General features: G+C 39.3%; 2 protein-coding genes across 2 annotated transcripts; one reads left to right on the top strand and one right to left on the bottom strand.

Moving 5' to 3' along the window:
• Positions 1-11: 11 nt before the first annotated feature.
• Positions 12-14392, bottom strand: slc9a6a (solute carrier family 9 member A6a). Its single transcript, XM_055016702.1, has 16 exons — positions 13957-14392; positions 11762-11961; positions 10566-10643; positions 10242-10318; positions 10045-10157; positions 9305-9410; positions 7432-7578; positions 6827-6927; positions 6472-6560; positions 5785-5898; positions 5401-5512; positions 5028-5181; positions 4581-4611; positions 4406-4491; positions 3910-4015; positions 12-3647 (listed from the first exon to the last, which is right to left on the bottom strand). Exons 1-16 carry the CDS (start codon positions 14246-14248, stop codon positions 3375-3377), a joined length of 2079 nt encoding a protein of 692 aa, XP_054872677.1. The 5' UTR covers positions 14249-14392; the 3' UTR covers positions 12-3374.
• Positions 14393-15185: 793 nt separating this feature from the next.
• Positions 15186-25620, top strand: taf7 (TAF7 RNA polymerase II, TATA box binding protein (TBP)-associated factor). Its single transcript, XM_023266878.3, has 12 exons — positions 15186-15387; positions 17199-17275; positions 17367-17445; positions 18005-18138; positions 18391-18511; positions 18654-18712; positions 19165-19237; positions 19915-20028; positions 21304-21498; positions 24083-24195; positions 24777-24836; positions 25222-25620. Exons 1-12 carry the CDS (start codon positions 15369-15371, stop codon positions 25264-25266), a joined length of 1089 nt encoding a protein of 362 aa, XP_023122646.1. The 5' UTR covers positions 15186-15368; the 3' UTR covers positions 25267-25620.
• Positions 25621-27974: the final 2354 nt, after the last annotated feature.

The following is a 27974-nucleotide window of genomic DNA, read 5'->3' as shown; positions in this document are numbered from 1 at the left end:
ACAGCGAGGGCTTTAATCAAAAGCACAGGCTTCTGTTTATTGTCTGTTGCACGCACATGAACAGGTGAGAGTATATTTACACAGATGTAAACAGTCAGTACCTGCAACACAGAGGAAAAGAGACGACACGATGTCTCTCTCTCGTATACACGCACACACAAGCACATACATCCATGTACATTTGCAGGCATTAACACACACACATACACACATTCAGACAGAGAGTTTGCAGTATAAAGATAGAGAGGACGGTCTGAAAGCACAGAGCACAGCAGGCCTCTTTGGTCAGCTACTTCAGACAACATCTCCAATGATCAAAGCTTATCACAAGTCACCATTCAGAGAACAGGGACAGAAACATGTACTGGCAGAGCAGTGGGCAAACACCAAAACCTATTTTATCTTTTGCAGATTTCACATTTTTTAATGTGTCAGTTAAAGAACAGTGACACACACTTCTGCTTGTATATAATAAACTTTTTTTTTTCTCCTCCAAGGGGTCCACCATCAGTGGAGTGAATAATTCATGCTCTGTAGACATCATGGCAACCTCCTCAAATACAGTGACTTGATGCAAACATACATACAAAGTACCTGAATGGTCAAGTCATAAGATGGAGCAATGGTATGAAAGGATTTTTAACCAGCTCGACTGCCACCGCAAAGAGAAATATTTCAATACGAAGTAATACGAACCAACTTAACTTTACATTTCACTGAACTGCCAGGAATCTTTTTATTTCCCCACAACCTTCCGAAACATAAGCAAAATAATATAAAATCAACTGTTAGATAAAACAAGCACATAGCAAAACAATACAATATCACAACATTCTCAAAAGATGAGTGCAAATTATTCAGCTTTTTTCTTTACTTCATTACTTCCCTTCCTCAAAAAAGAAACAAAAAACACCCGATAAACAAAAATCTATATAAAATTGTGGAAACAATACATCATATTAAAGATCATGTGGCGGCGAGAGGAATGTCTGACTAAAAAAGCATTTAAATTAGAAGCTCCTGCACAGCAGAAGATAACTGCGGAAGGAAAAGCGACATCTTCCTTCCACCTCTGCATCATCCCCAACATACAAACACTCATACAAACACAGGCCTAGCTATCCTCCATTGTCCATCTCTCTCTCCTCCAATCTTCATGCTATTCTTTAACCATCATCATCAGTCTCTCCTATCCACTCTGCACACACCCAGTTTTATTTTTCTTTGGGTCACCAAGAGGCCAAAACACAAAACCGTTGTGTTCAGCTAAGTCACCAAATGTTTTCTGGCTTCTGTCTACGTCAACACAGTGTTGCCACGGTGACATCCTATCAACGCTTCCTGTTAAACCCACATTAACAGCTGCTACAAAACCATCCGTTCCGCTGGTACACGTACCAAAATAACCTCTGCAGAGTACACTGCTAACACATCCAGGCAGGAGTACTCTTTAATAGTATGTATTTAATTGTATTTTCATGACTTTATGCACCTTAATGCTACAAAACTCCTGTTCAACCATCAAACCCTTGTGTGTACAGCAAAGAAAAACAACATCCAGCATATAAACAGCTATTGTTGTTCTACTCTGACAGTTCTCATAATGACAAACTACCACAGTACCAGTGTAAATATCTGTTCATATTGGGGATTGATTCATTAGAATAATCATCAGGTGGGCTTGTCTTACAAATGGTTTTATAGTACCCATTGTATAAAATCTAAGGCTGCATCATTTAATCACTTAGTCAAAAGTTAATCTGCAAGAATTCTGAGAACAGATTAATCATTTATGTCATTTTTTTTAACAAAGTGCATAAAACTCTTCAGCTTCTCAGATTGTAAAATGAATATTTTTCAGTTTTAAGCTGTTGATCAGATACAACAAGACACCAAAAATGTCAGATTAAAGTCTGCTAGATTGTGATGGGTTTGTTCACTACTGTTCTGACATTTCATAGACAAAACGACTAATCAAATAATCATGAAATTACTTGTAGATTAATGAATAATGAAAATAGTCACTGGTTGCAGGACTACTAAAACCAGATACAGCAACAATCAGTTCTGATTTTCCTAAATTCTACTTACAAAATCACTTGTGTGCTTACCAATAACATCATCCTAAGTACTTTTAGTGCCAGATTCACATACCTATATGTGTTTTTCAGGTTAATTTAATGAGAAAAATATGATTCATGTTCATCAATGCAACAACTGTAATAGAAAATGTCAGCTAAATGGATATGAAAAATGTGATTCAGCTTTAAGTACTTAAGCTCTGTTGCAAAAAGAATACAAAACACTTTAAGGTCCTCTGCATTCAGTTTTCACAAAATGTCAAAATGCAGGACAGAAATGGCACTAAGCTTTCTCAGTTTAACTCTCTTGGATCTCGTTTTCAAAACAACAGCCCTTCGTTCTGCTGTGAGCGACATCAGCTTCTAAAATAAGGTGTAAAGTCTCTCTCTCTATGTCACAGTCAAAGGTCATTGGGAGAGATCCACAACTTTCACTGCCAGGCTACACTGCATCAGTGGCATCACATTGTTACACACTATGTACAAGCGAATAGCACACACTGACAGCCCACTGAGTATATTGCTACCTTATGGACAGAGGTGTCTGTTTTGTTTTTAGTATAATTTTTTTTTTCTTTTTTACAAATGAAAACTGAATGACTGTCCATTGTGGATCGGCTCTGCTTCCCAGAGCTGATCCAGTACTGGGCTGGTCATGCTTAAAACTACAATTCCCAGGCACTTGATTGTAACCAAATATACAGTGAAGTTGTCCACTGGGTCAGCTTTGCCTCTGATGCACAGAGAGAAGGCAGCAACATTCAAGGTCAGACCCAAAACACAAAAGCCCTCAACCTCCCATACAAAGAAAACAACAAGCATCCTCAGCATGCATATCAAAGTTATAGTACTCTTGGTATATACTGTACATCGACAAATTAGCTAGTGGTTGCATTTACACACTAACACATGCTGCTAGACCTCTGTGCAATGCTACAGTAAGGTGACCGACACACAAATTTAAGCTAAAAACTGAGAAAAATTGACTTTCAGTTGAATACCAAAAAAAAAAAAAAAACCTGAAAATAAATACGACTATATTACAGTAATGGCAGAAAGGAGTGGAGATGAGCAGAAAGAGAATGAGGTAGAGATAGTGATTTGCCTATAGAGGAAGTGATCAAATGTAACAATGAGAAAACACACGAGGAACAAAAAGCCAAGTAGAATGAGGCCAAGTGCAAGAACAAAAGAGAAAAAGAATGCAGATGAGTGAAAGAAGGAGAGTCAGGTACTGGTCTTTTGCTCAATGGCTCGGGTCAGTTGGACGGCTGTTGGGGTCTGAGGCTATTTTCACATCCTTAAGCCGTGGCGGGGGTCTGGGAAGGGCGGCTCTGAGTCATCCATGGGCAGCACCAGGCGCGTACCCCTCATCACCAGCTCGTGATCTCCATACGCTAACTCTCTGTCCAAGTCATCCGAGGTGGCAGCGCCAGCGAAGGCCGGGCCGCTGCTCGTGTGGGCACCGCTGGCGTCTGTACTGACTGTAATGTCGCCGTAGGTCAGGTTGATGTCGCCGTCTGTCAGGATGAGGTCGGAGTCGTCATCCTTCAGCTGGCACTCATTCTGTGGGAGGAGGAAGGATGTCATTTTCACACAAAGCAGAGAAAAAGCAAAGGATGTGACTTTAATACTCCATAACCACTAATTAAATCCATTTTCTACCCCATACAGTTGAACAGTTGGCCAATGACGTAAAATGTTGAGTATAAAACCCAACTTCTGCACTTCATCATTCAAAAAAACAATTTTTTTCCATCTGTTTGTACTCGATAAGAGACAAACACAGTTCAGTTGGAAATAGCTCCCGTATGAAGCAGTGTCTGACCTCATAGGCCTGAGGGCTGGTGAGGAACCGGGCGAGGGGGCCACAGCAGGGAGGCAGCGTGGCTGTGAGAGGGGGGCCGCTGTGAGTCAGGATGGGCTTCAGGTAGCTGAAGGGGGGCTCCAGTCAAGGTCATATTACACAGAAAATAAACTGCTATTAGATGCAACAAACAAAAAAGGCCCCAGGACAGTGTGATGAATCCTTAATGAACACTAAGCAGACAGGGGAAAATGATCAAAATGAAAGTGATTTAATTGGGTAAATAACTTAAAATGCAAAAAACTGAATGACCTTCATAGTACAGAGTCAACAGAAGAGATAATTTGCTGTCAAGTCTTTAAGCGGGGCTCCCTCTGCTGCCTGGAAATGTGAACTAAAGTAGCCACCATTGAACTGGAACATGTTTGTTTTGACTAGTAGTGCAAGCATATAAAAAGTAAAAAATATGGATGTTTAGGACACTGATGAAAACTAATCATTTCTCAGGAAAGGATACTTGTGGTCGAAGTTGTACCAAATCCTGAAAAGCCAGGCACTTTCTTGTTTGGTGCTTCTTCTCTCTGAGCCTTCAGCGATACTCATCTGGAAACAGACAGACAGATTATGAATGTCATTTAGGCATATTTTCATCCTCATTGCTATCAATTACATTATTCTAACGCCACACTTACAGAGTTGTCTTGATCAGAGTCCACTCCCACACTGTTGAAAGAATCAAACGTATGCAAATCAGCTGCAGTTACAAGCTGTCAGAGCAGAACGGAGCTGTGAAACATGTTTATTGTGTTTTACAAGATCCTGTGGTGCAAGGTGACATGACAAAACAGGAATGCTGCATACAAAAAAGCCTTAAGCGTAAACTAAGGCAGGACCAAAGGTTATGTTCAGTAATTCAGAAAATTTAAACCTGACAACATAACCAAAGGAAGAAAATGTGAGGATAATAAAGTCTAGACAGTCAGAGACAAGAATCTGAAAAAAATTCAAAAAACTGTCCACCTGATCTTACCTAAACTCCTCTAATGTGTCAAAGCCCATCAGAATTAAAACAAAACTGCTGCTAACTGCTAATTCAGTTTGACTCGTGAGCGGATTTGACAGGAGAAGGAGGGAGGTACCGTATGCGCTGGCAGGACAGCATCTGTGTGGTGCCACCTCCACAAATCCAAACTGTGAAGAACACCACGAGCAGAGTGGTGGAAAACATCATCTGACGGGCGTACGTGGCAGTGTCCCTGATGGAGAGGGCAAAAGTCATGGCGCCTCGCAGGCCTGAAAAGCACAGCACAGAGGATGTTGAATCCAGATGAGACAAATGCTGTGATCTCGGTTTATAGACTTGTGTTGCTTTTAATCTATTCACACCGGGCTGCAAAATAAAATGCTCCAGATGAACACAGGCCACAAAAGGGTTATTTCCTTGAATTGTTTTGCTCTTGACCCAGCATTTTATGTCAGCAGCACAGATAGTAGATGATGATCAGCACTAACCTGCAAACATCATCATGTGCTGGAAGTTGGATCTGATCTTGTTGCGTCGTCCCAGATTCAGAAGAAATGAGAGAGGGTAGATATTAGCAGCTCTTCCCAGGAACACCGCAATCTGTGTGGTAAGAGGTTAAGGAGAACAACAAAACAAAAAGCGAAGCCTCCTCACACTGTGCTAAGCTCATTTACTGCCCCACGAATCAAAAACCATTTGCATGTTGGTGATTAGTTCTACTACTGTGGGATCTTTTTTCAGTGTAGAAATTAGTGGCGTCGCTCCATTTTCCGACAATGATACCAGACTGCAAGTGTAAATAGCCACTTTTGTGATAAAACAGAGGGTGAACAGGCTTTTATGCACCAGATAGGCTTCTGTTCAAAAGATACAAATGCTCCAATGATGAACATCGGATTGAAGACGTGGTTCTGGAAGGTGAACAGGGTCAGACCCATGTAGGAGAAGATGAAGTTCTCTGCCAGGAAATTTAGCAGCTCAAACAGCTGCAAGACAAGAGAAACAACATTAACTGCTTTAGATGAGAGCAGAAAATTACATTTACGAAGTAACACAGTTTAGACTAAATGGCTTGCGTGGCACTGACCGCAACAAAATGCTAAAAATCTAAACTTTAAGTCGCATATAAATGCAATTACATTGTTTCATATTTGACAGAAGCTTAGAATTGTGTTTTCATTTATAATGCCCTTGTGCCCCGTTTGTTTTTCTATTAATCACTTTTAGTTTCCCCCCTGCTTTCAGATGTAATTGTTTTCTTGTGAAGCACCGTGATGAAGAGAGCACTGCAGGGACCTTTTATTGTGACTGTATGACAACAGCACAGAACAAAGCTGACAATAAATGCTAACATCCTGTGCTCTGCCAACAAACCCATTTATAAACTGTATTATAGCAAACTGACAGACAATTTATTAGTTTTGCAACCTTTTTTAATTGTGGATGTGTTTCAAACCTTCATTTCTATGTTTAAAATAAAGGCACAGACATGACTAAATTTGAAACATATTGCAAAGGTAACAGAATGAGCAGTGGTGCGGTTCTAGTCCAGGTCTGACCTGCTTGGTTCTGTCCTGGGACTCAGGAGACAAGTTGTTGAAGGTGTAGTGAGCCTGAGTGATTCCACAGAACAGCACCGCCACCACACCTGTAGCACAGATGAGAGGGACGGGGACAGACAGAAGATCAGTAAACACCAGTCAGTATGACATGATGCATTAGCAATATAGTGATGCTTTTCTGATGCTCATGGAAACATTTTATTTCATCTCATCGGAACCATTCACCTGTGCTATTGCTAGAAAACCCAATCAAAATTTTCGACTTAAATAAAACCATACCTTTTTCAATAGCTTAGTAATAAATGAAATGACAGCATAACAGTATTATTTTGAATGTGTAGACGTGTGTTACCCGTGAAGCCACAAGCCTCAGCCAGCAGGAATGTGCTCCATGACATGAGGAAGAACAGAGCTGTCTCCAGCAGCTGGAAATCCCTCAGTTTGGTGAACTTAGTCACGTATAGACGAGCGAACAGTCAAGGAATTTAATAAGAAACTGAGATACTGTTAAAGAAATTCACATTAAACCTAAACAAATGATTCAATCACAGTATATCATTTTTTTTTCAAGTAAGTGAATATAATAAAAAATATGCCACTCAGTGGAGATAATTCCATTTGTTTCAGTGTGAAGTCTTACACTGATTGACAGCTTCTAATGAAGCAACTGTCGAAATGCTGTCGTTCCCTTATCTACTAATTCTTATCTTTATTTTTCCTACACCGTTTTAAAAACAAGGTTGTGTCACTCACTTTTAATTAAATTAGTCAAGATAATTGTGGCATTTTACACAAACCAAGTTATTAAACAGTAACAGTGGTATATATATATATATATATATATATATATATATATATATATATATATATATATATATATATATATATATATATATATATATATATATATATATATATATATATATATATAAATAAATAGAATAAAATAGCACAAAGGATATGAGAGCGGTGACGACTCCGGTGGCTACTCCCAGAGCAAAGGAGCCACTGAAAACTCCAAGAAAAATCCCAAAAGATTTCAGCATCGCCATAACCTCAAAGGTGTGGCTGTTGTCTCCTTGTGGCTGGTACGCTACAATAGATCTGAAAACAAAATCCAAACATTTAAGTATTTGTGCAATATGTAAAGAGAGTGTAAATCATGTTACACATCAAGAAAAATAATGTTGAAAGTAATTTTATGCAATTACACAGTGTATTATATATAAAAGTTAAAACCTGCATTAAGGAAATAGTGTTAATCTGTATATGATGCAACTGACTAACATGTACTGTTAAAAGTCGTCATATCAGGCAAACATTTCTGCCCATAACTGTATATTCTTCCACTACAGTAGGTCTGTTAGGCACAGAGAGAGTTTCACAGCAAAATCTGTACCTTATGTAAACTGTTGATGGGAAGTGATAAAGGAACAAAAAGAGCGTCAGACTTTATTTGGATAGTTCAGTATTAATACTCAACCTGAAACCAAGCGGCTTGACTATAAGTCTACTGAAATCATCTTGCCGTGTGAAAACAAGGACATGCATGTACTGTATTCTTTAAAATGTGTATATGCAGGTACATTTTCACAGAGGTCAAAATTTATTGTTTTATGTTCCCATGAATCCTGCACAGGGGTGGAATAATAGATAAACAAAGCAAACCACAACTGCTTTCCATACTAGCAGAGGGACTTTGTGTTCAACAAAGACTGAATGAAGTTGAATAAAAGTTCAAACCTGCTTATAATATGGACAGAAAACATTACCCGTGATGAAAATGTTGTTTTCAGTGAGCTAAAGGCAGCAGTATAACAAATTAGTTAACTGTTTCACTTTTTCACAAAAAAATCTGAAAACTGTGACTAAACATCAAGTTTGTGTCACCTGGTAGTCGAGTATCAACACTGAACTATCCCCATAAATTCATACTTAAAACAACAGCTCGTTACTCTCAGCAAACTTGGACCAAATAACTTCGGAGACTAATTTAGTTTCTAGTTATTAACTGGAGTCTGTGATAAGAAGATTATTTAAAATTTAGCAGGGTGAGTAAGAGAGCGCAATCCTAAAAATTGTCTTCAAAATGCTTTCCTAGGGTGGTTTTGTGATTAAGTGTGATGAAAGTTGGCAACCACTATTTCTAAACAGGAAATTCAGATGCTATTTGAGCCAAGTATGACTCCGAAATCAGATTTGTTCACCTTCTCCATTCAAAGCCCCCCACACTCACAGAACAAATCACCAGGCATTTTGTTCATAAGCATTCCTGGCACTGTGCCTTCTCCTCGGTTCACACAGTGACTTTACAGTTAATAGGAATGTGTTCTTAGCTGACTCACAATATCAAAGACAGTTAACTAAAAAAAAAGAAAGAAAGCTGAATTAAATGAATAAATAATGCAATGTTCTGCGTCTCTGGTTGAATAACGCAACGTCTATAAACAAATGGCCGGTGATTTGTCATGTTTGTCCCAAGGCACCACAAAAGCACACAATGCCATGCTCTACTTAGTGCACCCGTTCAATGGGCTGGTCAGAGTCTCTCTGCAGGGCCCGGAGCCTCCACTCTGCCTGCTATTATAATGCACAATTCTGTGGACGTTAGAGCAGTTTCATGGAGAGGAGAAGAAAACTGAGCATTAGCTTCCACTTCAAGCTCAGCAAGGCGTTCATGTGAAGCTGATATTAGGTTAGTTAAGGGTTCAATCGACAAACAACGCACACTGTCTCTCATATAAACCTGTGACTCTACAGCTTCATGCACCGTTGAAGATAGATGCAGATCAATGGTGTGATTTTGACTGCGTGAAGACAGATGACTTACGAGGACAAAACCACGGCCACGGCATCGTTGAGCACGCTCTCTCCAAACAGTAACGCGTACAGATCCACGTCCACCTGCAGCTCGTTAAAGATAGCCAGGACTGTCACTGTGAAACAAAGAGAAACGCTCTCAGTTCCCCTTTTCTTCCTTCATATTAGAAATCAATCAAACAATCATACATGCCACATAGAGATCTAAGTAGGGGTCAAGAGCTGTGTTCCAATTCTTTACTACACTGGATTCAAGAGCATTATTTTGGCAGTTAAGAGAAAAGAAAAGATTTTACTTTATTGCAAAATCTGTTACAATATCCAGGTAAAAATAACAGAAGCCTTATACTGATAGATGTTAATAAAATTCCAATGCTGGAATTCGAAACTGTAGGAAATTTTAAGCAAATTAGTGTGCATTTATGTAATTGTATTTGCACTTTCTGTATAGTCATCCAACCCCCCCACTTTACCACACTTTTTCACCGTTTACCAGATATGGATCACTTCTCCATTGCAGTTTTACTTGGAAAAAATAGCATCCTTTCAATATAGTGCAACCACAATAGACAGTTATACTGAGTATGATGTATACAACATACTTTAGTTTTATGATACACTGTCTCTGTGTTTTGTTAAGCCGAACATGTACAACTTTTGAGCAGGTCAAGAGATAAAAGTGAAACTGGTTTAGAATTAATGCAGCCCATAAGCAAGGAAAGTCTCAAGTCTGAGGTTAGGCATAAATACCAGGGTCAGTGGCAGAGACGATGGCTCCAAAGAACAGACAGTCGGTGAAGAAGAAGTCTCCACCCAGCTGGCCCATCTGCTTCATCAGCATCACACAGCCGTACATCAGCAACCTGACGGAGAAACAGCAGGAGGTTTTGTTAGAAACGACACTGACCGAAATGTAGAGATGCTTTATGTCAAATTAAACTTCTTACCCAATAATGAAACAGGAAATAACTGTCCCCAGAAAGGCATAAGCCAGGATGGATCCCATGTTACGGAAAAAATGTCTCTGTAACACAAAACACTTGAACAGATTAACAATCATCTGCACATTTACTATAATCTAAATCCTTCATCTTTATTAAATACGTACAACTACTGATGACTCAATAGATGAGACGTGGACATTAACATTTTATATTTAAAAGAGAACCTAAATTCATCATCGGTCAAACGTGTTACAAGTTTTCACTTTATAATGATAGAGAGTGTAGTTTTTAATGGAACAACAGAGAGTGCCTGAAATAGTACTGTACCCTCTTCAAGCTGTAGCCAGCATGAAAGATGATCGGTGGTAGGAGAATATTGAAGAACACTTCAGGGTCAAAGGTCACCTGGAGCAAGAAAAAAACACGAGTTAAGGAATTAGGGAAGAAATATTTAAAAAAAAAAAAAAAAAGACTAAATTGTTTTCATGGATATTACTCAGCTGCTGCATTAATAGATACATTAATTTGTCAAGAGTGACACATCTGGGACATCATGAGGCAGCTTCCAGGACTATCAACAAGAAGAACGTGTTAAAAAAGGGGCCGCTTCTATGCACAGGCAGAACCAAACACATTGAGGCTAACACCATTTTTAGAAGTGAAACAAGATAAACATTTGTCTGTGTTTGGTTTGAATCTGTGATAAATTAGGTTAGATTCATTTCGTGTTCAGTGGGGAACAATCAAAATGCAGCCTACCTATGTTGCAGCTAGTTTACTTCCTCCTTGTGTTGTGGTTTGGATTTCAAAAAAGCTATTCAGCTGGGAATTTGAAAGGCAACAAAGGATTCTCCACACAGAATCACTGTGCAACAGGCACCATTATAGAGTCTCTTATGTCTTAGAGTGGCCTCCTGACCTGTTTTTTACTAGAGGTAATAGGCCTTTCTTATTATTTTGAACCAATTTTGCAGAAGTTCTTTAATAGTCTTTACATTGCATACCTTGATTCTGCACCTCTACAAATATAGTTGCTTTCTAATGTGAAAATGAAAAACACAGTATCAAATAATATATGTAATTCATTCAGAAAAGACTATTATTATTATTATTATTATTATTATTATTATTATTATTATTATTATTATTATTATGAATTTAATGACAATGATTTTCTTCACAAACTAACAAATGATCTTGTTCATAAACTCACATGAAGTGAAAAGTGTGTAATATAATTTCTCAGACGCCACATTAAGTATAAATTTCTTGTTTTGCTCGAGCAGCAGGGTTCTCACATTTGACCAGTTGGTATGATTTCACATTTCAAACAACTGATTGCTGATGAATTTAATATTGATTGCCTAATCATTTAATCAACTGATTGTTTCATGTCAGTACTTTAAGTTGCAACATGAACAGCAGAAGCAACAATGCCTGTAGAAATTCATTCATCAACAGAAATTAATACTACTCATTGTGATCAGATATTAAATTTCAAACAATAAAACGATGGCCTTTACCTTGCGCAGCATCTCATTATCCTGCACGTCATTCACCTCATTGGCACTGATCTCCCCTTTTAAAGTGTACTCGTAGAATTTGCCGCTGACGTTGACCAGCAGGGTGGCGGGGCTGGCGTTAACATGGCAGCTCATTGTGACGTTGCTAATATCCCGAGGAACGTGAATGCCGTAACGCAAGATCACACCAACAATCAGGCCTGGGAAAGAAGCCAAAAACAGAAAGGAGAAAAAAAATGAGACAATAAGACAAAGTACAAATCCTATCATCGCAAAGCCTCACATCATCAGCTCAGCTTTCGCTATGAAAAATTACAAATACATGTTTAGACTCGGGCTGCACAGTGGCTCGGGGGTTAGCACTGTTGCCTTGCACAAGAAGATGCCCGGTTGGTGTACCGGCCTGGACCTGGGATCTTTATCCCTGGAGTTTGCATGTTCTCCCTGTGCATGTGTAGGTTTTCTCCGGGTTCTCCGACTTCCTCCCACAGTCCAACAACATGCTGAGGTTAATTGGTGATTCTAAATTTTCCGTAGGTGTGAATGTGAGTGTACTTGTTTGTCTCTATGTGTAGCCCTGTGATAGATTGGCGAGCTGTCCAGGGTGTCCCCTGCCTTCACCCTAAGTCAGCTGGGATAGACTCCTGCCTACAGAGGATTAAACAATGATTACATGTAAGTAAATGCCACTATATCTTTAAAACAGACATTCTGACTTATCAGGCAGGAAAAGCTAACACTATGTATGTCGTCGTCTACACCAAGCCAGCACACTCAGTACCTTGACCCTGGAGGGGACACGTCTGGGTGTGCAATTACTGAAACTAGTCACTGTAGATAGAAAATGCAACATGATTTTACTCAGGCGTGGCCACCTTGTCATCTATTAGAAGACTGGGAAGAATACTGACTACTCTCCAGGAATGCTGCCATTTAATTCCAGCTAAAAGTTGGAAACAAGAGCCAACAACAGCACTAGCAAATGCTTTTTTTTTTGGGGGGGGGGGGGGGGTTTCTGCAGGATTCATCAAATAAACACCCAGTGATCTAAATCCAGAAAAAGTGACAGAAAAGTGCTGGATGGGTAAACCAATAAAAAAAAAAAAAAAAAAAAAAAATTAAAGCAATTCAAGCTCAATAAAACTGTTCCTAAATCTCACATTTGCTCATTATGAGGTGAAGATCTATCTGTACTGTAGTTACTAGTAGTGACAGTGCTTTAGTGGTTTAAAACGCCATACACAAAAACCCTGACAGCCTTTTGTGTAGTGCTGGGCGATATGACGATACATATCGTGAGAACGACAGAAAAGTGTCTATCGTGCCATTTCTCTTCTATCGTTTCTAACCTAATTTGATCAATTATTACAGCAAATATATCATTAAATAGCCTGCGACGATTGTATTAGTGTTTTCTTGTCACTATGCATACTCTAAGTTTATATAAGTGAAAATAAAGAAGAACAAAAAAGAGATTTTTCGCAAAGAAACTCCGTCTTGTGGTTTTTGCGACATGACGCTGCTTTACGTTCTTTGATTCTCACGCGGGTTTGCGACATGCTTTATGTTACTTGACTCATGAGTGCTGAACGATGGACGCGCAGCAGGTAGGGCTGGCCCGAATAGCAGTTTCTGGGCTCCGGATATTCGGTCCCGTTAATTATCGTGATAATTGGTACACTGCAGCTTCAAGGTGGGAACGATCAGTCATGGCACTAACCGCTCATTCCATGTCTTTTAACGTATACCAAATGGACATATTAACAAGGTGAAAAACTTAGACTTTTCAAGACCTACAGATATTCTGCCTGTTAGGTGCAGAAAGAGGTGGTGTTGGTGTCCGCCAGATCTAAATTTCTTCATTCTCAGCCACATTAATCTTTGGCCTTTACCACACCAGAGTGCAGGGAAGTGAAATGTTGAGCTGGCATTTTCATGTCGCTCTATTCCTCACCTGCAGCCAACAGTATTTAGCTGCAAGGTGGTATTTCCAGGGCACAGAGGAGGCGTTTACCTCAGCCTGTTACCTCACAACACCAACCTGGACTTGCTGGCTGCCTACGTGTATTAAAAACAGCCCGGTGAGTTACGTCAGGGCTGGAAATGTGAAGCCAGATCATTGAAAATCTAATCAGCGGCACAGGATGGTAGCAATGGATCTGCTGACGTCTCTCGGTCACGCCGGAGCATCTCACCATAAATCATCGCCAGCCCGGTTTCGTGCAGGAACCTGAAGCGCCGGTGTTTGAACAGCCAGATGGTGAGGATGGTGAGGGTGAGGAGCATGATGAAGATGAGCAGGTCTGCGCTGTCCTGCCGGTGGCTCTCCTCAGCCTTCTTCTCTGTAACGATGTTCTCCATGGCACTGTCCTCCTCCCGGGATGAAGTTGCTCGGCAGACACTGATGCACACAGACAGGCTCACCAGCAGTAGCAGCCACAGAGTCCTCGCCGCCCTCCAGCCGTTGACAGTCACTTTCAACACCATTTCGGCTTTTCGGCGCTCAAACTCTGCGACGTCGCCGGAGATAAAAAACAAACTTTGTGCCAATATTCTCAAACTGAGGGGAGTGGACAGCAGAAAGACGACAGAGAAACCAACTCCGGCCCGGAACTGAAAAGTAATCTTTCCAGAAAGTGTAAAACCTTGCTTTCGCCGTAAAAGCACCACAGCAATGAGTTGATAGTTAAAATAGAACCTAGCACATAAATATTAGTATAACATGATGTATGTAATTGATATTACGTTTCAATGAATAAATATATAGATTTGATCGTTTATTACACAGTATTTACATAAGTGATGATGCTAAATTATAACCGTGGACTCTTATTTTGAAATCGATGGTTTTCATCGCTCTGAACCCGAATGGAGACGAACAGTCACGCATCTGTTTTTATTTTTTAAACTGCTGTATTGAAAACGTGGCTCTTAAACAATGTTGCAGTTAAATTGATAATTTAACTGATTTATTAGTACATTTAATTTCCCCTGTTTTTTTCCCTTCGTTATCGTTTTGTTTTCTCTTCTTACCTTTGTTTCACTAACAAAAGATACAGTCTGCATATTAAAAAGCAGATGACTATAAGTTAAACATGTTTGGTGATTTTACTGTCATTTTTCAATTTTTTCCCCCTAAAACTCGTCAATGTAGTAAATCTCGCGGTACAGACAAACAGATTGAACAACTGTGACGTTTAAATGTCTGGGAAATTGTTACTTCCGAGTCTGTCAATTTCATATAAACCAGCGTTAATTCCTTATTAGTCAAGCTAGAATTCAAAAAAGCTTCGCACATATATTAGTGTTCTTTTTAGTTCATAATACACATGTGTTGATTGTAATTTAATTGTCAGACAAACAATCGTTTTTGTCTAGGGTGCTGAAGAGTGCTGAAGGCAAAATTTACGAGGAGAACTTGAACGTATCAAGAGTCCACACAGTCGCCATCGCATTTTCGTTTCGGTCGTTACAGTGTGAGCTTTGTCCAGCTGAGCGTTGCCGGTTTTTAATCAGAAAGGTCTAGTTTACTTCTGCTCCCGTGACTGTTATTTTTGTCACTTAAATACATTTATGCAGATGCAGGGTTGAAATTACAACAGCGGACATGACATCTAAACTGAAAGGTACGTTTAAACCCTCCACCAATAATATAGCATGCTATGCTAACGATAGCTATGTTAGCACACCTTGCGATGTTTATTTACCTTGTTGCCGCTACCTTTATTATATATTACTAAATAATATTTCACTAGTTCACAGCACACTTACTTAGCTGCTACTGTTCACACTCTTACACATCTGTCATCAATGCATAGTGGTCATTTATTCAGTCATACTAATGCATATCAACCTGAGCCTGAGCTAGCTAGTGATTTCTTGAATTAATAATAGATTTCATACTAATGAGAGATGTCTGATAATGTTTTGCTGTCTTAAATTGGGTGACTCACTGGGAAAAATGTTTAGTCTGGGCACTTTATTCTATACCACATAATACTTTACGCTGTTTTGTATTTCAGCAGTGCAACAGACTTAATACATACCAAGAAAATGGAATAGATATTGTATATAGAAGAGACTGTATCTAGAGAACTAGATTTACAGTACTACAGCTGAACAGAAACCAAAAAAATGTAAATACACTGTAGAACTAGGTAAAAATGTGTAAAACACTAAATAAAACTGCGATGAGCATTGAAAGTTATAAAATCGATTGATATATGATATAATGATAACAATAATACTACAATTTACATTGTAGATTCTCACTAAAGGCATCAAAACTATGAATGGACACATATGGAATTATGTAGTAAACAAAGTGTGAAATAAGTCAAGACATGTTTCATATTTTAGATTCTTCAAACTACAAACCTCCTTTTGCTTTGATTACCGCTTTGCCCACTCTTGGCATTCTCTCGATGAGCTTCATAAGGTAGTCACATGTAAAATGGCTCTAATCTGAGGTGCTGTTCACTCGAGATTTCTGAGGCTGGTGACTCAGATAAACTTATCCTCAGCAGCAGAGGTGACTCTTCATCTTCCTATCCTGGGGTGGTCCTCAGGTGAATCAGTTTTGTCGTAGCATTTGATGATTTTTGCGACTGCAGTTGGGGATACATTCAAAGTTTTTGCAGTTTTCCGGACTGACTGACTTTCAGTTCTTTAAGCAATGATGGACTGTCGTTTTTCTTTACTTAGCCGATTGGTTCTTTCCATAATATGGATTCTAACAGTTGTCAAATAGGGCTGTCAACTGTGTACCAACCTGACTTTCACATAACACAACTGATGGTCCCATCCCCATTAAGAAGGCAAGAAATTCCGCAAATTAACCTTGACAAGGCACACCAGTGAAGTGAAAACCATTTCAGGTGATTACCTCATGAAGCTCATCGAGAGAATGCCAAGAGTGTGCAAAGTAGCAATCAAAGCAAAGGGTGGCTATTTTGAAGAATCTAAAATATAAAACATGTTTCAATTTATTTCACACGTTTTTGTTTACTACATAATTCTATATGTATTCATTCATAGTTTTGATGCCTTCAGTGAGAATCTACGATGTAAATAGTCATGAAAATAAAGAAAAAACATTAAATGAGTATTTGTGTACAAACTTTTAATTGATAGTGTGTGTGTGTGTGTGTGTGTATATATATATATATATATATATATATATATATATATATAATGTACCGTGGTTTTAGTGTATAAATATGATATTACATAAGATATCACTTCCGTTAAGGAATAGGCCAAAAAGCATATCGTCTTTAATAGATGGCAGACTCAAGATAGACTGAGCTGTACAGCTGCCTAAGTCAAACGTCACAATCTGTTCTTAGTGGGCTGTGTACATTGTAATTTCATAAATGTGGAGAAAACAACTAAAATATTTTATATGATTGTTTATGGCAATTTGTTTTAATTCTAGTTGGGAAAGTCGGCTCTAAGAGTAAGGAGGATGCTCCTTATGAGTTGGAGAGCCAGTTTATCCTGAGGCTTCCTTCGGTGAGACTCTGTTGCATTTGATTATTTCAGTGAAATTCAATTTGACCATTAGCTGAAAATGATGTGGATTAAATTATTTTCTCTTTTACAGGAGTACGCCTCAACAGTGAGAAGGATTGCGCAGTCTAGCAGTATGAACATGAAAGACAGACTCACCATCGAGTTGCACCGTAAGTTGCTCTATCAGTATTCGCAGCACTGGTGTCGAGTGTGACCTGCGTGACCTCACTGTTCAAGCACTAATTTATTATGTCCCATACATTGTTCTAAAGTACTCTGTCTGGTTGTGTATTTAACATGAAGTCCAGAATTTCTAATATTGGGACTGCATATATTTCTAAAGTAAAAAGCACATTTTTAGTTGTTAGACTTTGCAACTAAGGATGCATTAATAGCTACACATAACTACTTATCTTTTTCAACTCATAAACTCTGACATTCTTTTAACTGTGAATATTTAGCTAGTGGGAAATTGCATTTTTTTATTCTATTTTTTTTGTTTTGTTGCGACATATTACTAAATACGACTATCAACATGACTGCGTATTTGAAGACTCATTGTATTTACGACCAAATCTTTTGCACCTTATTTTATGCATATTTGAAAATGGTATTGGTATTCCCCTTTTCAAATTGAAATGTTCCTTCTGTGTCCTAATGGCAGTGGTTACTAGAATCTCATCCCTTAATAATCATTATTTTGTCCCTCTTTGTTGCTCTTATTTGTAGCCGACGGTCGTCATGGCATAGTGAGAGTGGACCGTGTCCCTTTGGCCTGCAAGCTGGTGGATCTGCCTTGTATGATTGAATCTCTCAAAACAGTGGACAAGAAGACATTTTACAAGACTGCTGATGTCTGCCAGGTAAACCACTGCAGTAATCAGTGATCTTCATTGGCTAGAATTCTGATTGCTGATTTTGGCAGCTAGAGCAACCCTGCCGCAATAAGAAGGTACTTTAGGATACTAATTGTAAAATAGGAGAATATTTTACATTTTTAACATTTTCATAAAAAAATTATCTGTCCTTTTGTTACTTATGATGCAGCAGTGCAACATTGTAGAGACTGTAAAGCATATGTTATTTATAATCCATTTTTTGCATCCATGGATTAGATGCTGGTATGTACACTAGATGGAGACCTTTATCCTCCTTTGGAGGAGCCAACTGGCACCGACCCCAAGAGCAAAAAGAAGGACAAAGACAAGGACAAGAAATTTGTTTGGAATCATGGCAGTAAGTAAATAAACGTCTACACACAACAGCTTTAAGTGCTGTTTATGCCGAAAACTTGACCCATCATTCGGAGAGCACAGTTTGCCCTCCAAGCCTGATTGACCCATTTTAACCTTACTAATCCTGCTGTTTTGGTCTTTAGTCACCTGCCCTCTGAAGAATACACGCAAGAGAAGATTTCGGAAGACTGCGAAAAAGAAGGTTTTGACATTTTCATTCTCCCCCCAGTGCTCCCCTCCCATTTTCCTGACGTCTCTTTAGCACCCTGTTTGATGATCTGTCTTATTCCTCGGCTATCTTCCAACAAGACATTTACATTTCATAAAACAGGAACTGTGGTAAAAGTGAAAACTAAGATTTACATATAAATAAAGCTTTTCCATCTTGGTTTGCCCTGAAGGCATGCAAAAAAGCAATTTCACTATAGCTTTGATCAGAGTGAAAGCGAGTGAGCTTGAGCACTACACTTCTACTTTGTCTTCTGAATAAATCTTCCTGAAGGTGCCGAGCCGAGCCATATTGATTTGGCCCCTTCTGTTTTTAATCGCTAATGTGCTTCCTGGCAGGCAGCCAGCTGGTACCTTTGTGTGTGTGGGTGAGAGAGAGACTGCTAACACTACAAGTAACCCGATCTCTCTCTCTCTCTCTTGCAGTACATTGAATCTCCTGATGTGGAAAAGGAAGTGAAGAGATTGCTGAGCACAGACGCTGATGCTGTCAGTGTTCGTATCCTTTTAGAGACCTACCAATAGTCTGCACATCCATTTTGAAAATCCACAAAACCAGTGTCATTGTACATAACCAAGCATAACAGTGGCAATGTAGTGCAGATTTAACTTTGTAATGTGAAATCTAACCTGTAGCCATTACTTTAGTTTTCAAGATGCATTCAGTAGTTTGTACTATTGTCTTTTTAAAGAAATATAACAACATTCACACAATCAAAATAGGTTGATCCAAAGCCCAACTAGGTGTCCTGACTCCCGCTTGACTCAACGCTCTTGACTATTTCTATTGCCCTTGTGAGAGAGATCCACTGTGCAAAGAAGCTATTAGTGCTCTAATGAAACTCTAGACCTTCCTGACAGAATAAGAGCACAGCAGGCGTTCTTTGAGTGGCTGCTTGCTGTGTGTTAATTGAGATGGACTGTTCATTATCATTGCTTAGTTGGTCACAGTGAAACTGGATTCTAATTATAGTTTTTATGCTTGTATACCGCAGCAGACATATACATGACGCGCTAATGAATACTAAGACTCCCGTGGAGTATCATCTGGATTTTACCTTCAAAGTCTACTTCAAAGAAAAGTTTTTTATAGGAGCACGAGTCTTTGAGTTTTGGGCCTTTGAAGGGTGAATTGAATCTACAGAGAGTGTGCCAGCCTTAACCTATGTTGTTCAGGATGGGAAATTATAGCAGAGGATGAGTCTAAGGAAGCAGATCAACACGGTTCTCTGACCAACCTGGACTCCTCACCTGGCACCTCGGGACACAAGATGGGCCATGGCTCCTCTGGTAAATACAACTTTTTTAGTAAATCATGGGAAATAAGATGGGGTGCAGTGCTATAGAGCGCAACCACAAATCTGCAAAATGTGACTAAAAAGTCTCATTGGTCAAGCTGGTGCACCTGACAATTAGCATGTCTGTTTGTGTGCATCTTTTAGTTTCCAGCCCATATAGGTAAAATCACTTACAGTAGAACACCTTTTACTCTTTTCAGACCAATTTTTGGTTGCACACCTGTTGCTGCACTATAATAGCTGAGTGGAGACTAGAGGCTTATCTGTGCTCAGCCAACTTGTTGCCTCAAATGATGCATGTGAGACTTTTAGGCAAGATCAGTACATTGTAGCATCTGCTGATAATCAGCTTGTGAGATGTTTGTGGGACATTATCTTCAGGAAACAACCTGGCTGACATGGTCCCCCTCTAAGCTGCATGAATCTTTCCATGTGCATTAGTTAAGCTGTGCCACCCACCACCACGACTAATTCTCAATTTGTGGAAAACCCTGAGATGTGATGAAACAGTCGACATTATGCATTGCATTTATTATGTAGCCACAGAAGAGCTGCCTCATTCAAACTTTATGTCTGAGATCATTCTTATGACAAAGAATAATTTAAAAGTAGAAAACACTTATCTGCACCTTAATTTATGTTACATAATATATTAAGAAAATACAAATGTGTATGAGAGCTAACAAAAAAGGTTACGCTTACAACATAATAGTCTGTGTCGAAAGGCACCACGGAGAGAAATTTTGGGTGTACCTACATGGTAAACTGATGTCTCTTCATGAAAAAGTAAGACATGCCAGTACAATCAGTGTAAAATTTTAGTTTTAAGTCCTGTGGTGGTCTTTTTTATTAAATTCTGTAACAATTACTCGTCACCTATTGACTGACAAATACACAGATTGCAGTTAGCTAATATTAGCCAGCAGGTTATTTTATATGTAAATATACTAGTTCATGAATAAGGGACTTCAAAAAACGCTTAGTAGGCCCTGTGGTGCAACAATCCAGAGTTCCTTTGTGCTTTTCCAACTTCTACTGTACTGTCGAGAGTTGAGCAGAGATTTATTTTTCATATACGAGAACAGCTTCGTGGTTGTTTAATCCTTCCTGGTTTAAGTCCTGTCAGACCACAGCTCTAAAATATTCAGTTTGTCGGTAGACTGCATCCTCACTGACCTAGAATGAACCCAAGCAAGTGCTCTAAATCTTCACCATTTCCATCTTTGCGTCCATGTTAATAACACTAATGTGCTTTCTGCATGGCCAGCCCAGCGTGATGAACTGAGGGAGATCTTCAACGACATCAGCAGCTCCAGTGAGGATGAGGAGGACGAAGGAGACCGGCACGAGGACGAGGACCTGAATATCATGGATACAGAGGATGATCTGGTCCGACAGCTCCAAGACAAACTCAACGAGTCTGATTCCACACAGCATGAAAGTGACCGAAACAACCAGATAGGTGAGAGGAGATCAGCTTTTCTATACACATCCAGAAACTAAATTTCCAGGTTTTAATTAATAATTAAATGCCGTTCTTGACAATTGTTTTTCATTATGCAGAAAATAAACAGTGAATTGATTACTTGAAAAAGTAATCACCGCATTAATCCTAATGAAACTAATTTGCCATTTGCAAGCCAAATGACATTATGCCTGATTTGATGTCAAAAACACAGTTTACATTTCTTACCAGATTTTTGCAGTTTAGAGGATAAACATTTTAATGGAATATGCTCACCTAAATAGATGATTATAGGAGTTATAAATGTAAGTCCCTGTATGGGAGGTGCATGTTTATATACACCTACTTCAAGGCTACTTCGGCATTAGTGCGTTTTTATTTTTAAAATGTTTTAAAATGAAAACGATCTCAATCCAGACAAGCATTTTAGCACAGTTTCAGAAATAAGCTTTGTGCATACAACAGTCACATGTCTAAGGACCATTCACGTACACTGGGTATGCAGATGTCTGTATAAACATGAAGCAGGAGGTTGGATGCTTCATTGCAATAAACACTACAGCGAAACAACAGCAGTAGCAAAAAGTAAGACCAGACATTACCTTAACTTATCTATAGGAAAGGTCAGGTGATAAAAGCGCAATGAATCACAAAACAACATCTATTGACAGTTTGGAAAGAAAATATGGTTGCCTGGGTTGTAGATTCTTTAAGTCTCAGTTTTTACACATCCAGGCTAGAACCTGACCCTGGAGTTTTCAAACTAATCAACGGTCAGCAGCATTTGCAAAAGTGACTGTTTTAGGGATCCAAAAACGCAGGAGTAGTATAGACGCAAGAAGTAAATACAACAGACATTATGCACTTTACCTTGAAACGCATTAGTGTGGATGCAGCCATAATTGAGCATCAGCTCTTCTTAAAGCCATGTGTTTAAGTGTGTGTGTGTGTGTGTATACGGATGAATATATGGATGAATTAAGTGCCGCATAAGAATTATGCAATCTTTCATGCTGTGCTTGCAATTTACACCTCACAGTGAATGCTGATTCTCATTGCCGACTTACACTGTATACCAACAGTCAGACTCCAGGAAGATAAGCTGACCGTTACGACTTTCTGCTAATAGGGATCCTCTAAAAAAACCAAAAAATATCAAGATGGGTTAATTTTTGATTCTTAGGGGTCAAAAACTTGCAGTCTGATGTCAAATTAAATCCAACTGCCCTCAGATACTTGTCAAAGCAGGGGCCAAAATAACCTCAGCCAGGTGTCTGGACTTATAATCAGAGCTGAGTTTTCTAGGTCAGACATCACACACACTCAAGCAAATAGCCCTGCTTTCCCATAAATACACATGCTGAGCTCTCGCCCACAGAGCTGCACACATTGGCAGCTCTCGACTCTGCTCCTCAACTAACCAGTCTGACAGGTGTTGTGGCTCAGCGTGCATCTCAGACAGCTGTCCAGTCTGACAGCACAATGCCTCCTTATCTGCATACATAGAGCTGTCAGTCAGCAACACGACTGGTCAGCTCCACTGCAGCATCCCAGCAGAGCCTTTTGCAATAAGTTGGAGTCAGGCTGTGCATGTCTCTGGCAGCTGTGCAAAGCTGTAATAAATGAGTCGGCAGGGACTCCTCCCCGCTTGATTTTGCATATTACAACGGCTATATAAAAGAATTGAGAGCCAGTAGGAGGGAGCAGTGAATGGGTAGTTGATAGTGGTGGACCCATAGGTTGTTGTGAGATACTACCACTTGGGCTGAATTTAATGAGAACTCTGTGTGGAGTCCAGAGCAGACTGATTCATTTGTGTCTTTTAGAGCTTGGTCATGCTGGCACGTCTTTGTAAACGGACCGATTGTTTCCATTAACTGCAATTTATCAAAATTAAATTGAGGCATTGTTGTGGTTTAGCAAGATATGGTTCCTAATGTGTCCTCATAGCTTTATACTAGGGGTCAACTGATGGTTAATTTTAGGGCCGATACCAATTATTAGTAATCAGGGAGACCGAGAACCAATATTTGGAAGTGGTGTACATTTGCTGCAAAAATTAAAACCATGGTGTCCAAATTCCTAATAAAATAAACTTGAACATAAAAAGTGAAATGGCTTTGTAATGCTTGAAATTTGTTAACATAAGAGAAAGCTTTTCAGTATTTATCCTTCACTGTTGATATGCTAATACTCTTAATGTGTAGCCAATTGGATTATGCTGTGGGTGGGACATTGCTTAAGATGTAGGTCTCTATAACTGTAGGTGACTACAGTTAGAGAGAGGTGACTGCATCAGAGACAAAATAGGGATTTTTAAAATCAATTTATTGTATTGGTATTGAGGTAATATAAAAGTTACACTGCTGAATATTGGATTCTCAAACTGGCCGAGCAGATAATTGGTCGACCCCTACTTTTTACAAGTAGCGCTGCTCTCAAATGATGTCACATTATCATCTCTCCCATTCTTTCTGTTCAGTCTTCACTGCACAAGAAAGCAGAAACATAATTGACAGAAATGTTTGCGGGGTGTGTTTATGCCTTCCGTAACACATGAACCTCCTGCTGTTTCCCACAGTTACGGAGTATCAGGTGCAGATCAGCAACATTAAGGCAAAGCTTCAGGAAACCCGTGCCCGAAAGAAACAGCAGGAGGAGCTCATCATGAAAGTGGAAAACCAGGCCCTCAAAGTAAGCAATGAGCACACACACTCTTTTCACACTGTCATTCAGAAACTAGGTCTGCATGTACAGAAACATAAACAAGAAGATGCAGATGAGCTTGGAGGCAAAAGCCTTCTTGCAGCATGAATTCTTTCAACGTTGATGTGAAAAAACAGCTGATTACACTCACTGTTGGAGGCCAATATATATATAAACCTTAAATATTACTATCTGTCCCGCCAGCCATTTACTGTGTAAGCTTTGCTGTGGACCAAAAATGGCACGAACTTTCATTCTTTTGCACAGAACTCTTTAGAGGAGATTGTGCAAGAAGTGAAACATGAGCAGACATGGCCCTTTTTACGTTGCCATTTAGAGCACTCATTGCCCGGTGTTTTGGGACCGTCAAAGCCCCATCTCTAGTCGTTATTATCACAGTCGCAAGGAAAAGGTCAGCTGTCTCTGGCTGGCATTCCAAGTGGCCTTTCTGTCAGAGGGGAGATAGTGACACGAGAAGCCCAGGCAGACACACATTTAAAGCCATCACAATTTAATGAGCCTCAGCATGTCGACTCGAACAAATCTTGTTTGTCTCTTTCCTCTCACAGAACCGCTTCCAAGCCTTGCTGGACGAGATTATTCAGCAGGAGGAGCGAGAGATGGAGCAGGTAAGAGCCTTTTTCGTAAAAGTCAGGAATCACTGCTCGCTGTGAGCTTTCTGCAGCTTTCAGCACTTTGCATGAACTTACTTTGTATGAATGTCAAACGCAGTGTTGCAGACGGCTTTGAGCCTTCTATTCTATTTAAACCCAACAGTTTTCATGCCTAATAGCTCAAATAGTTCAAATCGAATCAAGTGAAATTTAATTTGTCAGCAGTCCCTTTTGCAGTTATGGCATAGTGGCCACCCACTGTCTTGGGTCGTTGTTTGTATTGACAAATGAAGGCAGCAAATTAATGTGAATAGACATGTTAATCATCATCCACTTACCCTCCAATTACACCCTGGGGCTGTTGGGCATCAATCACGCCTTCTATTTTCTGCTCCAACAGCTGGCCTCCCTGCAGGAGCAGCTGGACTCACTGATAGAGAAGTGACCACCAGGGGGCAGTCTCAGGTCATCTTGAGCCACTCATCACCAGAAGAACAGCCTTCATCCAGGGAGGAGGGAGTCTTAATTAGAGAACTTCTGTGCCATTTTTATGTATTTCACCTACAGCAGTGCACACACCTTCCTTCAGTAACTACAGTTCATATTTTTTATTAAGTTGACAGAAGGTATTATTAGTTACTGTGTGATTGAACTATCTGATTGGCTTCTGTCTGTTTTACTTCTTCATGGTAAACCTAAATCTCAGCCAACTTTTACTGTAGCTCACTTTTTTTTGTTTTAGTATTTTGTTACTTGTATGAAAACGAAATTACAGAACTGTCAAAGAGATTGACACTCATCTAATTGCGTTTGTGTCTTTGTTGCTGTATTTAATGTACTGTCCTCTAAACTTAGTGAATGTAAACCAGTGATTCTCAACCACTCGTAAAAGGACCCTAGGGAGCTTTTTCTTAATAACCAGTGTGTGAAGTGATTAGCTAAACTTTAAAAACCTGAAATTACAGTTTCATTAAAGAATTGAGTAGAACATGTTTGAGCAGTTCACTATAAGAAATAGAAAAGCAGTAGAAAAAGAAGCCCAAACTAATGCATAAATGATTGCAATCAATAAGTAATGGTGCAAGAGTGAAAACATGGTTGAAATCCAATTGACATTGTTGCTCAAACAACTGAAAGCTGGAGGTAATAGATAAGCGCTCAATATACAGATTAAACTATTGACTGAGTAGCTCGGACCCTGCTGACCGAAACATTGACAGTTGGACTGGTTGAACTAAAATATCCACTTTTATATAATTCAGAGTTAAATACAATCCAATTTAAAATGAGTTAAACTGAGCCTGTTTGATCATGAGAGGTGTTGATGAAGGGGCTCTTGAGTCCATCTGACATGTCTATGGGGGTGCGTCAGATGAAAAAGGTTGGGAGCCACTGATCAGAACCATGGGAGGACAAATTACACCCTCACAAGTCTAAATTGTGCTTTCTAGTTGTATTGACATCTTCAGGCAAAAAAAAGTCGATATGGCAACATTACACTTAGACAAGAAAGGGATCTCTCAGTGATAATGGAGTATATTAATGGAACGTTTAATGTGAAAAGTTGTCATGCATACATGCATGAGTTTGTCTGCCATAGAATATAACATAAAAGCTGAGTAGAGAGATGAATTCTCATTTTTACAACTTCGATTATTTGAAATAGCCTGGACAGAATTGGGAAGTGAATTGTGACTGTTGTCTTCAGTCTTCCTGACATATGGAGAAAATGGAGAAAAGTATTTGCTGTGCTTTTTGTGTGCACTACACTGATACGGTCAATCGGAAGAGATGAACAAAAAAGTTGTTGAAGGTAAAGGTTAAAAGACCATCTCCAGGCAGTTTTATGTTTCTGGGACCATACTTTCCGATATTACTAGAAAGTTTAAGATCTGTAGAAAGCCTTCCTAGATGTGGCCACAAGAGGAAAACTGACCCCGGGTTGAACAGGAGGATAGTTCAAAAGGTGGAAAAAGAACTAAGTAAAACTTGAAAATACATACAAGTCGACCTCCAGTGTGAAAGCAGAGCAGCGTCTGTTTGCTTTCTGAATGAAAGTGGGTCCACGGAAGAAGACCCATGATGACCCCACTTCTGAAAGAAACAAGAAAATCTGCCAAGCTAACAAGTCACAGTCCTTCTCAGAGAATGTCCTTCTGACAAATGAAATAATATTTCGAGCTTTTTGGTGAGTCACATCAGCTCTAGGTTTACAGAGGCAAAAAAAAAAATTGAGCCTCTCGCAGAAAAGACACGATCCCCGCTGTGAAACATGGATGAGACTTAGCTGTGTTATTTTCTGTGTCTAGTACAAACTGCCTCGAATCTGAACGGGGCACAATGAAATGAGAAGATTATCAAAGCACTCGGGAGTGAAGCATACTGCTCAGTGTCAGAGAGCTCTGTCTCAGTGGCATTTCATGGCTCCTCCAAAGGAATAATGAGCCAAAACATACATCTAAGTGCTCCCGAGGAGGGAGAAGGAGAAAACACTGGACCATTCTGAAATGGCTGCTGTAAGTCTTGATCTTAATCCAGCTGAAATCTATGGAAAGAGCTGAAACTGTCAGTTGGGATCAGGGACCTATCTAACATGAGAACAGTTGGCTGAAGGGGGATGTTGCTATTTAACTCTCATTTAAGATGTAGAGAGTTTACCAAAGTTGTATGATTGCAGTGATTGCCTGAAAAGGATGTGCTGCAAAGTATAAGAATAATGCTCAATGCCATTTTTATTTGTTAATTTAAAAAGAATACATCAGGAATAAATGGCAATGTACCTGTGCTAAACAACAGAAAATATATATGTGGTTTCTTACTGAAGTATCAATATTTTTGACCACATTTGTATTTAGTCTGTTACCACCAGGATTTTACATATTAATCATACTATAAGTTTCAAGTAAAAGTCCTTTTTTCAGGCAGCCTATTTCATTGACATTTGTTGTCCAGTCGTACTTTGATGGCAACAATATTTGTGTAATTACTTTCTCCATCAAATTCATAAACTCTACTTGAGTCTTTCATTAAAAAAAACAGCAGTTTTTTTGATAATCTGTTGTTTTAAGTCCCTCTCCTGACACTAGTTTCATCTCATCTCCCTGTATTAAAGTTACAAAATTATATGTTTTTTCCATGATAGCAGTCTCTTAT

The sequence above is a fragment of the Amphiprion ocellaris genome, chromosome 13 (genome assembly GCF_022539595.1).
Source record: "Amphiprion ocellaris isolate individual 3 ecotype Okinawa chromosome 13, ASM2253959v1, whole genome shotgun sequence".
NCBI classification, from domain to species: Eukaryota; Metazoa; Chordata; class Actinopteri; family Pomacentridae; genus Amphiprion; species Amphiprion ocellaris.
This window is presented reverse-complemented; position numbering and strand designations above follow the sequence as displayed.

Excerpts from the sequence above, each read along its gene's own strand:
- slc9a6a (XM_055016702.1), bottom strand. The coding sequence starts at position 14,248 with ATGGTGTTGAAAGTGACTGTCAACGGCTGGAGGGCGGCGAGGACTCTG. Across the intron at positions 5,513-5,784 it reads TGTTCATCATTGGAGCATTT|ATTGCGGTGTTCCTGGGAAG; the intron begins GTATCTTTTGAA and ends CTTACCACACAG. Across the intron at positions 3,648-3,909 it reads CCAGCCCTCAGGCCTATGAG|AATGAGTGCCAGCTGAAGGA; the intron begins GTCAGACACTGC and ends CTCCTCCCACAG.
- taf7 (XM_023266878.3), top strand. Across the intron at positions 18,713-19,164 it reads GGAAGACTGCGAAAAAGAAG|TACATTGAATCTCCTGATGT; the intron begins GTTTTGACATTT and ends TCTCTCTTGCAG. Across the intron at positions 24,196-24,776 it reads TGGAAAACCAGGCCCTCAAA|AACCGCTTCCAAGCCTTGCT; the intron begins GTAAGCAATGAG and ends TTCCTCTCACAG.